We start from the raw sequence: 15,612 nt of genomic DNA on the forward strand, positions 1-15,612 counted from the left end.
GCTGGGAATTCAACCCAGGACCTCATGCATGCTATAAACACATGTTGTACCATTGAACTACTCCCCAGCTCACATAAACATACATTTTAAAAGTTTCTCCATTTTTATTATATGATCATATTAGTTTTCTAGGCCTGCCTTTTTTTCTTTGTATCATTTTTTCTTTTTTCTTTTTAGATATACATGACAGTACAATGTATCTTGACTAACTTCCAATTCTTTTGGTTAAACATGATGTGTAGTTATACTGGTCATGTGTTCATACATGAACTTAGGAAAGTTATGTCCAGTTCATTCTACTGCCTTTCTTATTCCCATCCTCTCTCCCTTCTCTTCATTCCCCTTTGTCTAACCCAATGAACTTCATTTTTTCCATTCCCCTTTCTAGAGCTGCCTTACAACAAAGCACCACAGGCTTAAGACAACAGATATTTATTATCTCATAGTTCTGATGGCTATAAGTCTAAAACTGAAGTGTCAGCTGGACCATCTGTGCTCCCTCTGAAACGTATGGTAGAAAATCCTTTTTTCTTGCCTATGTCAGTCTTTGTTATAGTCCTTGGCTACAGCAATCCAATCTCTGCCTCTCTCATCACATGACTTTCTTCCCTTTGTGTCTGTCTTTTCTTCCTATTATAAAGACACCAGTCATATAAGATTGAGTCTTACCCTACCAACCTCATCTGCAAAGACCTATTTCCAATTAAACTTTACACTCACAGTTATAATCTCCCCTGTGTGTTTTTGTGCCTTCAAACAACTGTAGACCAAAAATAGGTGGGAAAAAATTGCCTCTGTATTAAACGTGTACAAACCTTTTCTTGTCATTTCTTATCTCTCTTTCTATGTATATTTGATGTATATGTTGTATTAGGTATTATAAGTAATCTAGAGATAATTTAAAGTATAGGGGACATGCTATGCAGAGGTGATATATAAGTACTGTATCATTTTAAGGGACTTGAATGAATTTTGGTATCCTTTGGGGTTCCTGGAACCAGTTCCATATGGATACAAAGGGGCAACTGTATATAAGATTAGGACTTTAGGATCTTTTACAAGAGACAGTTCAATCCTAACAGCAATGTTTCAATCATGTATATAAAATATACTCTACCCAGTTTTATAAGATCTTAATACTGTTATCCCAGATTTTGGTTTTTAAAGAACAGAGTATTAGACTAAGATGAGGCTTTCTTAGTATTCCTGAATGATTTCATTCCTGCCTTACAGAGAGATTATTACTCTCTTGAATTTGGTGATCATTCTTTGTGCGTGTTCTTATATTTTATGTTTGTATATCCTTATCTTCATCTGGTCCATAGGTCTTAAATTTTTAAATCAATAGATTATTTTATAGTTTGCTTTTTCTCTGAATATTTAAAAATACTTATCCATCGTGAAGCACTTAGTTTATCTCTTTTTGTATACTTACATATCTCAGCTTACTTTTTTTTTTTCTCAGCTTACATTTAAAAAATGTTTTTTGTAGTTGTAGATGGACAGAATGCTTTATTTTATTTGTTTATGTGGCGCTGAGGATTGAACCCAGTGCTTCATATGTGCTAGTCAAGTGCTCTGCCACTGAGCTACAGCCCCAGCTCTCAGCTTACTTTTTTTTTTTTTAATTTATTTTTATTGTAAACAAATGGGATACATGTTGTTTCTGTTTATACATGGAGTAAGAGCATACCATTTGCATAATCATACATTGACATAGGGTAATGATGTTTGATTAATTCTGTTATTTTTTCCTTCCCCCCACCCCTCCCACCCCTCTTTTCCCTCTACACAGTCCCTCCTTCCTCCATTCTTGCCCCCCTCCCATGCCCCATTATGTGTCATCATCCGCTTATCAGTGAGATCATTTCTCTTTTGGATTTTTGAGATTGGCTTATCTCACTTAGCATGATATTCTCCAATTTCATCCATTTGCCTACAAATGCCATAATTTTATTATTCTTTATAGCTGAGTAATATTCCATTGTATATATATATATATACCACAGTTTCTTTATCCATTCATCAATTGAAGGACATCTAGGTTGGTTCCACAATCTGGCTATTGTGAATTGAGCAGCTATGAACGTTGATGTGGCTGTATCTCTGTAGTATGCTGATTTTAAGTCCTTTGGGTGTAGGCCAAGGAGTGGGATAGTTGGGTCAAATGGTAGGTCCATTCCAAGTTTTCTAAGGAATCTCCACACTGCTTTCCAGAGTGGCTGCACTAATTTGCATTCCCACCAGCAAGGTATGAGTATATCTTTTTCCCCACATCCTCTCCAACACCTATTGTTGCTTATATTCTTGATAATCGCCATTCTAATTGGGGTGAGATGGAATCTTAGTGTAGTTTTGATTTGCATTTCTCTTATTACTAAAGATGGTGAACATTTTTTCATATGTTTGTTGATTGCTTGTAGATCTTCTTCTGTGAAGCGTCTGTTCATATCCTTAGCCCATTTGTTGATTGGGTCATTTGTATTCTTGGTGTAGAGTTTTTTGAGTTCTTTATATATTCTGGAAATTAGTGCTCTATCTGAAGTATGAGTGGCAAAGATATTCTCCCACTCTGTAGGCTCTCTATTTGCATTGCTGATAGTTTCCTTTGCTGAGAGAAAGCTATTTAGTTTGAATCTATCCCAGTTATTGATTCTTGCTTTTATTTCTTGTGCTATGGGAGTCCTGTTAAGGAAGTCTGATCCTTAGCCAACAAGGTGAAGATTTGGACCTACTTTTTCTTCTATAAGATGCAGGGTCTCTGGTCTGATTTCAAGGTCCTTGATCCATTGTGAGTTGATTTTTGTGCAGGGTGAGAGATAGGGGTTTAGTTTCATTCTGTTGCATATGGATTTCCAGTTTTCCCAGCACCATTTGTTGAAGAGGCTATCTTTTCTCCATTGCATATTTTTGGCACCTTTGTCTAGTATTAGAAAATTGTATTTATTTGGATTTGTGTCCGTGTCCTCTATTCTGTACCATTGATGCACCTGGCTATTTTGGTGCCAATACCATGCCGTTTTTGTTGTTACTGCTTTGTAGTATAGTTGAAGTTCTGGTATTGTGATACCCCCTGCTTTACTCTTCCTGCTAAGGATTGCTTTAGCTACTCTGGGTTTCTTATTCTTCCAGATGAATTTCATGATTGCTTGCTCTATTTCTGTAAGGTACATCATTGGGATTTTAATTGGAATTGCATTGAATCTGTATAGCACTTTTGGTAGTATGACCACTTTGACTATTTATTCTGCCTATCCAAGAACATGGGAGATCTTTCCATCTTCTAAGGTCTTCCTCAATTTCTTTCTTCAATGTTTTGTAGTTTTCATTGTAGAGATCTTTTACCTCTTTGGTTAGATTGATTCCCAAGTATTTTAATTTTTTTTGAGGCTATTGCAAATGGAGTTGTTTTCCTCATTTCCCTTTCAGCTGTTTCATCGCTTGCGTATAAAAATACTTTAGATTTATGCGTGTTGATTTTATAGTCTGCTATTTAGCTGAATTCATTGATGTGGTCTAGAAGTTTTCTGGAGGAGTTTTTTGGATCCTCTAAATATAGAATCATGTCATCAGCAAATAGTGACAGCTTAAGTTCCTCTTTTCCTATTCGCATCCCTTTAATTTCTTTAGTCTGCCTAATTGCTCTGGCTAGAGTTTCGAGGACAATATTGAATAGAAGTGGTGAAAGAGGACATTCCTGTCTTGTTCCTGTTTTTAAAGGGAATGGTTTCAGTTTTTCTCCATTAAGAATGATGTTGGCCATGGGCTTAGCATAAATAGCCTTTACAATGTTCAGGTATGTACCTACTATCCCTATTTTTTCTAGTGTTTTGAGCATAAAGGGGTGTTATATTTTGTCGAACGCTTTTTCTGTGTCAATTGAAATAACCATATGATTCTTATCCTTAAGTCTATTGACATGATGGATTACGTTTATTGATTTACGGATGTTAAACCATCCTTGCATTCCAGGGATGAACCCCACTTGATTGTGGTGCACGATTTTCTTAATATGTTTTTGGATACGGTTGGCCAATATTTTGTTAAGGATCTTTGCATCTATATTCATCAAGGATATTGGTCTAAAATTGTCTTTTCCTGGTTTGGTATGAGGGTGATATTAGCTTCATTGAATGAGTTCAGTAGGGTACCCTCCTTTTCTGTTTCCTGGAATACTTTGAGAAGTATTGGAATGAGTTCTTTGAAGGTCTTGTAGAACCTCGGCTGAGAATCCGTCTGGTCCTGGGCTTTGCTTGGATGGTAGATTTTCAATGGCTTCTTCTATTTCATTGCTTGTTATTGCTCTGTTTAAATTTCGTATGTCTTCCTGGTTCAGTTTGGGAGGAGCTATGTCTCTAGAAATTTGTCAATGTCTTTGGTAGTTTCTATTTTGTTGGAACACAGATTTTCAAAGTTGCTTCTCACTATGTTCTGTATCTCAGTGGTGTCTGTCGTGATATTTCCTTTTTCAGCATGAATTTTAGTAATTTGAGTCTTCTCTCTCCTTCTCCTTTTGTTTACTTTCTCAAAGAACCAACCTTTTGTTTTGTCAATTTTTTGAATTGTTTCTTTTGTTTCAATTTCATTGATTTCAGCTCTGATTTTAATTATTTCCTGTCTTCTACTACTTTTGCTGTTATTCTGTTCTTCTTTTTCTAGGGCTTTGAGCTGTAAAGTTAGGTCATTTAGTTGTTGACTTTTCATTCTTTTTCTGGCATGAGCTCCATGCAATGAATTTTCCTCTTAGTACCACTTTCATAGTGTCCCAGTGATTTTGATATGTTGTATCATCATTTTCATTGGCCTCTAAGAATTTTTTTATCTCTTCCCTGATGTTTTCTGTTATCCATGTTTCATTCAGTAGCATATTATTTAGTCTCCAGGTGTTGGAGTAATTTCTGTTTTTTATTTTGTCATTGATTTCTACTCTAATTCCATTATGATCTGATAGAACACAAGGCAGTATCTCTATTTTTTTGCTTTTCCTAAGGGCTGCTCTGTGGCATAACATATGGTCTATTTTAGAGACATTTCCATGTGCTGCTGAGAAGAAAGTGAATCCGCTCCTTGATGGATGGAATATTCTCTATATGTCTATTAAGTCTAGGTTATTGATTGTGTTCTTGAGTTCTGTGGTTTCTTTGGTTGGTTTTTGTTTGGAAGATCTGTCTAGTGGTGACAGCAGTGCATTAAAGTCACCCAGAATTATTGTGTTGTGGTCATGTGATTCCTGAAATTGAGAAGGATTTGTTTGATGTACAGGGATGCACCATTGTTTGGGGCATAAATATTTAGTATCGTTACGTCTTCCTGATTTATGGTTCCCTTAAGCAGTATGAAATGTCCTCCTTTATCCCTTCTGACTAACTTTTGCTTGAAGTCCACTTTATCTGATATAAGGATGGAAACCCCCGCGTTTGTACTGAGTCCATGTGCATGGTAGGTTTTTTCCCATCCTTTCACTGTGGGATGTCTTTTTCTATGAGATGAGTCTCTTGCAGTCAGCATATTGTTGGGACTTTCTTTTTAATCCATTCTGCCAGTCTATGTCTTTTGATTGATGAGTTTAGGCCATTAATGTTCAGGGTTATTATTGAGGTATGATTTGTATTCCCAGTCATTTGGCTTATTTTTGGTTTTTATGTTGGCTTGGTTTCTCCTTCGAGTGGTTTTTCTCTAAGGTAGTTCCTCCCTTTGCTGACCTCCATTGTTGTTTTTCATTTTCTCCTCATGGAATATTTTGTTGAGAACATTCTGTAGCTCAGGCTTTCTATTTGTAAATTCTTTTAATGTTTGTTTATCATGGGAGGATTTTATTTCATCTTCATATCTGAAAGTTAGTTTTGCTGGGTATAGGATTCTTGGTTGGCAACCGTGTTCTTTCAGAGCTTGAAATACGTTGTTCCAGGCCCTTCTAGCTTTTAGAGTCTGGGTTGAGATGTCGGCTGCTATCCATATTGGTTTCCCCCATATGTAATCTGTTGCTTTTCTCTCATGGCCTTCAAAATCCTATCTTTATTTTGAATGTTAGGCATTTTCATTATAATGTGCCTTGGTGTGGATCTGTTGTGCTTTTGTGCATTTGGTGTTCTCTAAGCCTTTTGTATTTGATTTTCCATTTCATTCTTCAGGTTTCGGAAATTTTCTGATATTATTTCATTGAATAGGTTTTTCATTCCTTTGGTTTGTATCTGTGTGCCTTCATCAATCCCAATAATTCTTAAATTTGGTCTTTTCATGATGTCCCATAATTCTTGGAGATTCTGTTCATGATTTCTTACCATCTTCTCTGTTTGGGCAACTTTATTTTCAAGATTAAATATTTTGTCTTCATTGTCTGAGGTTCTGTCTTCCAAGTGGTCTAGTCTTTTGGTGATGTTTTCATTGGTTTTTTGTTTTGGTTTATTGTTTCCTTCATTTCAAGGATTTCCGTTTGGTTTTTTTTGAGAATCTCCTTATCTCTTTGTTGAAATGCTCTTTTGCTTCTTGCAGTTGCTCTTTCAACTGCTTATTTGTATTATCATTCATTGCCTGCATTTGCTCTTATCTCATCCTTTGCTTCGTGAATCATCTTAATCATGTATAATCTGAAGTCCTTTTCTGACATTTCTTCTACCATACTGTCATTGGATTCTATTAATATAGAATCTAGATTTGTTTGGATCATTTTCTTCCCTTGTTTTTTCATGTTGTTCATGTATCTTTCCCTCTAGCAGTGCAGATCTGGGGTTTTACAGATTCCCCCCTATAGGCTTATAGTGGCCCTATAGGTTTCCAAAACCCTTTCTTTAAGGGGAGATCAATATTAGCAGTGCCCAATTCAGACACTATGCAATCCTAGACCAAATAGCTCCTATGAGGACAATAACAAAATTATCATAATAAACAGAATGAGTTCAAATATTATCTTCAATAAAACAAATTTGCAGTAAGGTCTGCAGTTTCAAATGGAGGACAAGAGGATGCAGAGGGATGTAGAATGTGGCTGTTACTGGGATAAGAAAAGAATATACAGAAGTTCTAGATAATAGAAAGGGTGAGAATGTAATTAAAAGAAATTGGATGTTAGCATGCAAAAAAGGGAGAAAGAAACTCTGAGGGAACAGGTAAACAAAAGGAAAAGAGAGCAAGAAAAGTAAATAAATAAAAACTTAAATTTTTTCAATAAGGAGAAAAAAAAAATCTACAGTATAACAGTCATATAGTAATGAAACCTTCCAGTCTTCAGTAGCCTGATGCATGAGAGGTACCTGACAATGAGCTTCAAGCCTCCAGCAGGCATCTCAGGATGGGATTTGTGCCACCTAAAGAGTGGAGCTATGGCTTCCAGGATTATCCAAGATGGCTGCTCTGGCTTCAAAACGTGTTGGCAAATGGGGAGCTGCAGGTCAGGATGTAACCGTGGTCTGCAGCAGGTCCTGGAGGCGGAATGTGGTTGGTGAGGCAGGGGTCCTGGAGGTTGGGTGTGTTTGGTGTGGTTGTGGGATCCTGGAGGCCAGGTGCAATCAGTCGATCTGGCTGCCCAGAGATAGGGGGCAGTCAGTTGGTCTGGGGGTCCTGACGGTAGGGAGCAGTCAATTGATGTGAGGGTCCCAGAGGCAGGGAGTGATCGGTCGGTCTAAGGGATCCTGGAGATGGGGCTCAGTCAGTCAGTCAGGCCAGGGGTCCTAGGGGGCCTGGCTGTTGTCTCAAAATGGCGGCAGCCACATTAATCAAACTTGCAGGTACTGTGACAGTGAACTTTCAGGCAATAGCAGGCAGCTGGTGCTCCACGGGTAGTTGGCGATCAGTTTGCTGACTGTTATCGGACGATCAGGAGGTGAACCTCGTGTGTTGGGTGATGGATAGTTGTAAGGCAGACGATGGACAGGTGAGAGGCAGGCAAATGGCAGATGATAGGTGCCTGACAGTGAGCAATCTGCACTCCAAAAAGTGGATATGCTGGCAGACTGCAGGTGATCACAGCAGACAAATTGTGTAAACAGCAGGTGATCGATAAACAGCAAAAACTGCCTTACCAAGAAACAGATATCCTGTGCTTGAAACCAGAGTTATGGAGCGACAAGGAACGCAGCCCTCCTCTAGTCCGCCATCTTGGATCTCTCAGCTTATTTTTTATCTTAACAAACATTTACTTTTTTTTTCTCCAATTTTCGTGAACACCTTGTGTTTTGTGCACAGGAATCAATTTCTGAAGGATTGAAGTGAAATTACATGAAATGGAATCTTTAGCTTACATCATCTTGGTAGATTTTGACAAATTACTTTCTATACTTGTGTTTATTTTTATTTGTTTTAAATATTATTTAGTTGTAGATGGACACTTGGCCTTTATTTTATTTATTTACTTTTATGTAGTGCTGAGGAGCGAAACTAGTGCCGCATACATACTAGGTGGGCACATTACCACTGAGCCACAACCCCAGTCACTGTTGTTTATTTATATTCCCATTAACATTTTTATAAGAGACCCTTTTTCTCTCAGCCTTTGGTAACGTGTGGTACTGTCACATACAGACATTTTTGCAAATGTCCAAATTTGCAAAAAATTTGGCTTGGTGTTTTCTTGTTTTTGCAGTACTAGGGATTGGTCCCAGGGATTTGCACATACTAGGCAAGTGCTTTTCCACTGAGCCACATTCCCAGCCCAAATTTTGTTTCTTTGAGAGATATCATTCTGCCATTTTGTGGGAATAAATTAAATTGTATTTATAAGGTGCTCGGCTTTAATAATCATGCAGTTATTTCTCTCCCTACTTCTACCTGAGTATATTTGGTCTTTTTTAAGATTAATTTATTCTATCTTTCTTTTTCCTAGACATTTTTAGTCTCTTTTCAAGTGAATCCGGGAGCTATGTTGTACGGGAAGAAATGGAAAGAATGCTCCATGCGGTTGATGGTAAAGTTCCAGAAACACTCAGGAAGTGTTTCTCAGAGGTATATTTAAAGATTTACATTTCATTCCTTCTTGGTGTTAAATTGTTAACTCTTAGTTGTGTACTATGTTTATTCATGATGAATAGATGTTTATGGGCAGAATATTCTTGGCATTTAAAACATTTTTAAATTTTTTTTTAGTTATACATGACAGTAGACTGTATTTTGGCATATCATACATACGTGGAGTATAACTTCTCATTTTTGTGGTTGTACATGATGTGGAGTTACGGTGATTGTGTATTCATACATGAACATAGGAAAGTTATGTCTGATTCATTGTGCTGTCTTTCCCCTTCCCATCCCCCTTCCATTTCCCCTCACCCCCCCCCCCCCCTTCAATCTCATGAACCTCTACTCCTCTCCTATTGTGAGTCAGCATCTGCGTAACAGAACATTAGGCCTTTGGTTTTTTGGGATTGGCGTTTTTCACTTAGTCTCCAGTTTCATCCACTTACCTGTAAATGCTTGGCATTTAAAAAAAAATTTTTTTTTAAGATGTTGATGGACCTTTATTTTATTCATTTATTTATATGCGGTGCAGAGAATAGAACCTAGTGCCTCATACATTCTAGGCAAGTGCTCTACCACTGAGCCAGAACCCTAGCCCATTCTTGGCATTTTTTAAATTGATGTTTCAACTCTATGTGCTGTGCACAAAGGTCCATGAATCTCATTATGTTTGAGATGTACATATATATGATTTATACACACACACACAGACACACACACACTCACACATGCAATATTTGTGAATCTGAAATTTTTCAATTCTACTGTAAAGGCAACTGTTTATATTTGCATCATAATGAAAAGCACTCCCATACTCTTGCTGACACCCACATATATACAGGATTCTGTAGGAACCTGCAGTAGTGTATATGTTGTGGACTACTGCTTTTCATCATGGATATATAGGTATATCAGTCATTGGCCTTGAGCCATTCTGTGGTATCAAGCCATTTTATTTTTTCAAGGCCTGTTTTATTCAGTTGATTTGTATAACCAATACATGGATTGAAATTTGTCATTTTTGTTTTCAAAAGTAATTTTCATTGTATCTCTAATAGTCAGAAACCAAAGAATAGAGAAGCCAGGCATAATGGTACATGCCTGTAATCCCAGAGGTTTGGGAGACTGAGGCAGTGTCACAAGTTCTAGGTCAGCCTGGGCAATTAACAAGACCCTGTCTCAGAATAAAAGATGAAAAGGAATGGAATGTATTTCAGTGGTAGAGTGTTTGTCTAACATAACATGTTGAAGGCCCTAGGTTCAATGCCCCTACCCCTCAAAAAAAGAAAAAGAAAAAGAAAAAGAAAAAATTAAATAAAAGAAACAAATGGTAGAGAATGTGCAACCTTAACCAAAAAAAAAATTATTTTGTTTTTCTTTTCTGTGGTCTGCTAATAGGTGAAAAGTTCCTAGAGGTGGTAAAGTAAAAAACCCCTTTAGAAATTTTTAATCCTTTCATGGATCACTTATGGCTACCTACTTTCTTATGGGTGATTATTTGACCTACTTTCATTTCTCTAAAATGACAGTACTTTGTTCTTGTTTTTTGTTTTTGTTTTTTTTTTTTCCAGGAAGTTTAGCTTTATGGCACACTGTAGCCATATGCGTATATCTGGTTCTAATATCTGTTTGGACTGTTCTGTTTTAAACTACTTAGCATTCTGGCTTTGATTTTCTTCTGTGTTGGTAGCACATGGCAATTTCCCTTGTTTGCTTTTAAGCTTAGCTGTGAATTTTTACTGGTGGTTATAGTTTTACATTTTATCCAGCATTTCTATGTGTTAGGCATGCAAGGATAGCCTCCTACATTTTTGGTTATACCATATTGACTGAAAGTTGCTGTCATAGTATTTCACTACTTCAGGATACCCTAAGCTATGGTTTCTTTGTCTTGTCTGTTTCCCATAATAAAAATTTGTTAGCCAGAAAAAAAAAAAATTTGGTTTTTTCAAATCTAATTTGGTTTTTCAAAATATGTCAAATGCATTACTCTTCTGCTCTTTTTCAGGGAGAATATGTAGTTTTTCATTTAAATTTATTTAATTTCAATTTATGCAGACACTCCCATTTTGTAAATTAAAACTTAATGTGGTTGGCCAACTAATTCCCTAAAATTAGGCCTAATAGCAGACACATGTATTAAGTGATGATTAGTCCTACAGGGAAAAATAAAGTAGAATAAGGGGAATAGACAGTGATTGGGAGGTGGCAACTGAGTGTTGCTGTTTTACATAGGATGGTTAGGAAAGTCTGTCAGAAAAAATAAAATTCAAGCAAATAATTTATAGGAAGTGAAAGATAAAATAATGATAATACTTGCGGGAACTCCCTTCCATAAAGCAAATACAGTAAAGGCCCTGAGGTTCAAGTGTACTTTTGCATATCCAAGAAATAATAAAAAGACCAATTTATTTATTCATTCATTGATTGATTCATTCATACATACATACATACTTACATACTGGGGATTGAACTCAGAGGCACTTAACCACTGAGCCACATCCCCAGCCCTTTTTTATATTTTGTTTAGAGACAAGGTCTCGCTGAGTTTCTTAGGGCCTCTTATCTTGCTGAGGCTAGCTTTGAACTTTAAATCCTCTAGCCTCAGCCTCCTGAGCTGCTGGGATTATAGGCATGCACCATTGTGCCCAGCAGCAAGACCCATTTAGTTGGAATGGATTGAGCAAGGGAGTAGTAGGAAATAAAGATTATTGAGGAGTGGAAGATAGATTATAATGTGAGTGCTTTGATTTTCACCCTGAGTCAGATAGAAACTATTGGAGTGAAACCCTGAGAAACCCTGGGTTTTGAGCAGAGGGATAAGGTAATATAAGGGTGTTTTTGTTTTTTAAACACTATCACTTTGTATCTTCTGTGGAAAGTAGGCTGAACAGAGTTCAGTTTGAGCTCATCCATATAGTCCAGTAATAGAGCTGCTATCACTGATCATTTAGATTAGTGGTATAGCAGTGAGGTGATGAGAAGTTTTTAGAGTCTGCATTTTGAAGGTGGATTTAACAGAATTTCTCTTGTTTTGATTATGGGTTTAGATAGAGAAAGTAGAGGAAGACTGATTTAATAAAAGATTACTGTTACCTGAGATGGCTTAGACTACTGGAAAAGGACATTTGGGGGTTGACAATCAAGAGATATTTAAGTAAACTTGAGAATCCTACTAGACACTGGTGTGGAGTTGGCAACTATGCTTTTAGATGCATAAATCTGTTGTTCAGCAGGAAGGATTTATTGACTTATAGGTGAGGATGAGATCATCTAGGACATCTAGATCATCCAAAAGAGATCAGAAAAATGAATCCTATACTCCAGTGTTTACAAATTAGTAAGACAAAGAGGAATCAAAACAGGACCCTAAGGAAATGGCCTAAGGAAATATCCTGGAAGCCAAGTGACAAAAATGTTTCAAGAAGAAAGGAATAGCTTGATGCACTGGCACATACCTGTAATTGTAGCTAATAGGGAGGCTGAGGCAAGAGGATTGTAAATTTAAGGCCAGCCTGGGCATTGTAGTGAGGTCCAGTCTCAAAATAAAAAGGACTGGGTATGTAGCTTAGTGATAAATTGCCCCAGTATTGGGGAAGGGAGGAAGGGAGACAAAAGGAAAACTCGTTTATGTTAAATATACTTAAATGTCAAATGAGTTAACTTTTGACTACTGAGAAGTTGTTATTTTACTTGTCAAAATGGAGGTAGGTCATTGGTGTAGGTCCTGTGCAATTGAAAAATCAGTGGAGTCAAGATAGTAGAAGAAATGTACTCATAAGAGGAAATTGTGATGGAGAGTGTGAAATGATTAAAAGTGTGATTTTGGGAGGGAGGACACTTATTGTAATAAAAGATCATAAGACTGGGGTCATGGTGTATAGTTCAATGGTAGAATGATTACCTAGAATGTGCAAGGTGCTGGGTTGAATCTGCAGTATCATACATACACGCAACACATACCCCCCCCCAAAAAAAAAAAAAAAAAGAAAAAGAAAAAAGAATGTAAGACTTAATTGGCTTTATTTGCAGTTCTAGAATTGTGCAACCCTCTATTTTATAAAAATAAAATACAACATGTATTCTGATGGGTATTATAGACAGAAAAGGGGCTGGAAAAAGCAGATTGGTCATTTCAAAATCACTTCCTTTGTAAGGTGAGAATAGGGCAAAGGAACAATAGAAAAATAGCTGTTTGGTTAACATCAGTATACTTCGGGTTACCTTTTTGTGAGGAATAAAGCTGAGGAAACTTAATTGTCATTCAGTTGAAGCTCTTTTGGATGTTTGGTTATTTCTCTATCCTGGTTTTGTTTTGTTTATATGGTTTTTTTGATACTAGGGATTGAACCCAGGTGCCCAGGTGTGCTTTACCACCGAGTTATATCCCAGATGTTTTATATTTTATTTTGAGACAGGGTCTTGCTAAGTTGCTTAAGGCCTCATTCAGTTGCTGAGACTGTCCTCAAATATGCAATCCTCCTATCTTAATCTCCAGAGTCACCACGTGAATGACTCTATACTGATTGTTTTCAAAGGTCAGATTTGGTTTTTCTTGGAACTTTAGTATCAATGGCTCCATTTTGATTTTTAATCTGTTCTTTTGGGGTCTAGCACAAAAGTTTATTCCAAAACAGTGGTCCCATATAATTTTTAATTTAACACTGTAACACTGGGTTGTTATTTTTAAAGAGATTAAAGAAATACAAGGTCAGGTTTTGCAAAGCTTACATGTATAATTATTTGAATTATTAGGTACCTATGGTTGGTTAAAACCTAACACTGAAGAGCTAGGGGTGTAACTCAGTGGTAGAGCACTTGCCTAGCATGTGTGTGGCCTTATGTCTAATTCCCAGGGCCACAGAAAACAACCCAAAACTGATAGTTATCTGATTGAATTTTTTAATATATTTACCTGCTCTAATTTCTTAATAGTTTGTCTGATGATTGCATCCAGACCCTCGATATCTAAGATATTGTATTTTCATATCAGTTTATTTGTATTAAATAAGTTTATTTGTGCCTTCTACAATAATGCATTGTGTTGTTTTTCCATTCTTTAAATAAAAAAAGAGCTGTAAAAAGAAGCACTTTCACTAAAAGAAAGACCTCAGATTTAAGTGACAGGGCTCTCAGCTTTGTCTTATGATTTATTATTAGTCTTGACAGTTGAAGTTATAAAGGAAATTCCCACTGTAGTTGTATTGTTTATTTTTTATTGATTTTTTTTGTTATTGATTCTTTAAAAGTGGAAATTTATATCTAATATCCTTTTTCAAAGATATGTCAGTTTCAGGAATCTGTTGTTTTAAGTGACATTTCTGGTAAATGGCAGAAGAAAAAAGGAGACCAAATATATATTTCACAGTATCATAACCATTAAGAAAAAAACTGCCACTTATAATTGAAGAATGCTAATTTATTTAAGACTTATCCCAGTGTCAGAGATGTTAACTCTGAAAGTGTGCATCAGCTTGTTTAATTTATACTGCTAAGCCTCTTTCTAGACAGCTGAAGAGTAATTAAAAATATGGGTAGAATCCTTAATCTCTCAACATGTTGGCAGTGTCTTCTCATGTCCTTGCAACAACTCTTCATGCTGTAGTTTTCCCTTTAGAATGTCAAAACTGTCAGTGTTATCTTGATTGTTCGAATTGCACTGACATTTAGTGTCCTGAAACTACTAAACATAATGCTATATATACTAGGATTCTACTGAACAATGTTTCTATCATATTTCATTTTTAGGTTGTTATTTAATTCTATCCTTTAATATTTGTATTAGGATTAGAGCTGCTAGGCTCCTAAATGTCATTTCTCTTGGTATTTCCATGTGAGTTTTTTCCTTTTTCTCATAGAAATATCTAGCCTTCATTAAACTTTGAAGCTCTTGTTCAAGTTAAAGGATTGACTTAGACATCTTGTGTGATGCTCCTTTTCAGCCTGGTTGCATCTTTTTCCTCCAGAGATTTAGCAAAACAAATATTTGGAAAGGAAGCTAAAAAATGGAGGTCAGCATCTTTTTGTACTCAGGTTGGCTTGTGAATACTTGCCTTCTGGGATCCTGATTGTCTACTCCAGGAGAATTCCTGGATAGTCATTTTTAATTTGCAAATGGAGCTTGAAAGAGTCTAAATTCCATACAGATTTAATTAAAATATGCTAATTCAGACAGATCTCAAAGTGCTAAAGAGGTGGGATAAGGCAAGTGAAAAACTGGATTTATTAAATATTGTGAAAGATATATAGCCTACTGATTTCAGGATATACCTTAGCAAATAAAATGTGGCTTGTTACTGGCAATGGCGGCTTCAATGAATTGAAGGAATAATTTGCACTTAGCACATAGATTTTATGCACATAAAAGTTCTGAAGTACAGTTATTTTTTAAAACAATTTTCCAATAGGCACCTGTGCAGGTTTCAAATAAGAAACCCTAAAATTTGACTGAACTTATTTTTTGTTGTTTTGATTTTAGGGTGAAAAGGTAAACTATGAAAAGTTTAGAAATTGGCTTCTTCTAAACAAAGATGCTTTTACCTTCTCTCGTTGGCTACTCTCTGGAGGTGTATATGTTACCCTCACTGATGATAGTGATACTCCCACTTTCTACCAAACTCTGGCTGGAGTCACACATTGTAAGTAATGGCATTTCATTGTTTT

General features: G+C 36.4%; 1 protein-coding gene and 1 long non-coding RNA gene across 3 annotated transcripts in view; one reads left to right on the forward strand and one right to left on the reverse strand.

Annotated features, from left to right (window-relative positions):
- Positions 1-15,612, forward strand: part of USP32 (ubiquitin specific peptidase 32) — a 190,808-nt gene that overhangs the window by 76,088 nt on the left and 99,108 nt on the right. For both annotated transcript variants that reach the window (XM_079131344.1, XM_079131345.1), the window contains exons 4-5: positions 8,819-8,937; positions 15,428-15,587. In XM_079131344.1, the coding sequence (XP_078987470.1) occupies positions 8,819-8,937; positions 15,428-15,587 (279 nt within the window). The remainder of the gene's footprint in view (positions 1-8,818; positions 8,938-15,427; positions 15,588-15,612) is intronic.
- LOC306656379 overlaps positions 1-15,612 on the reverse strand; it is a 95,065-nt gene that overhangs the window by 73,835 nt on the left and 5,618 nt on the right. The window lies entirely within an intron of this gene.

This window comes from Sciurus vulgaris, assembly GCF_902686455.1.
Source record: "Sciurus vulgaris genome assembly, chromosome: 3".
NCBI lineage: Eukaryota > Metazoa > Chordata > Mammalia > Rodentia > Sciuridae > Sciurus > Sciurus vulgaris.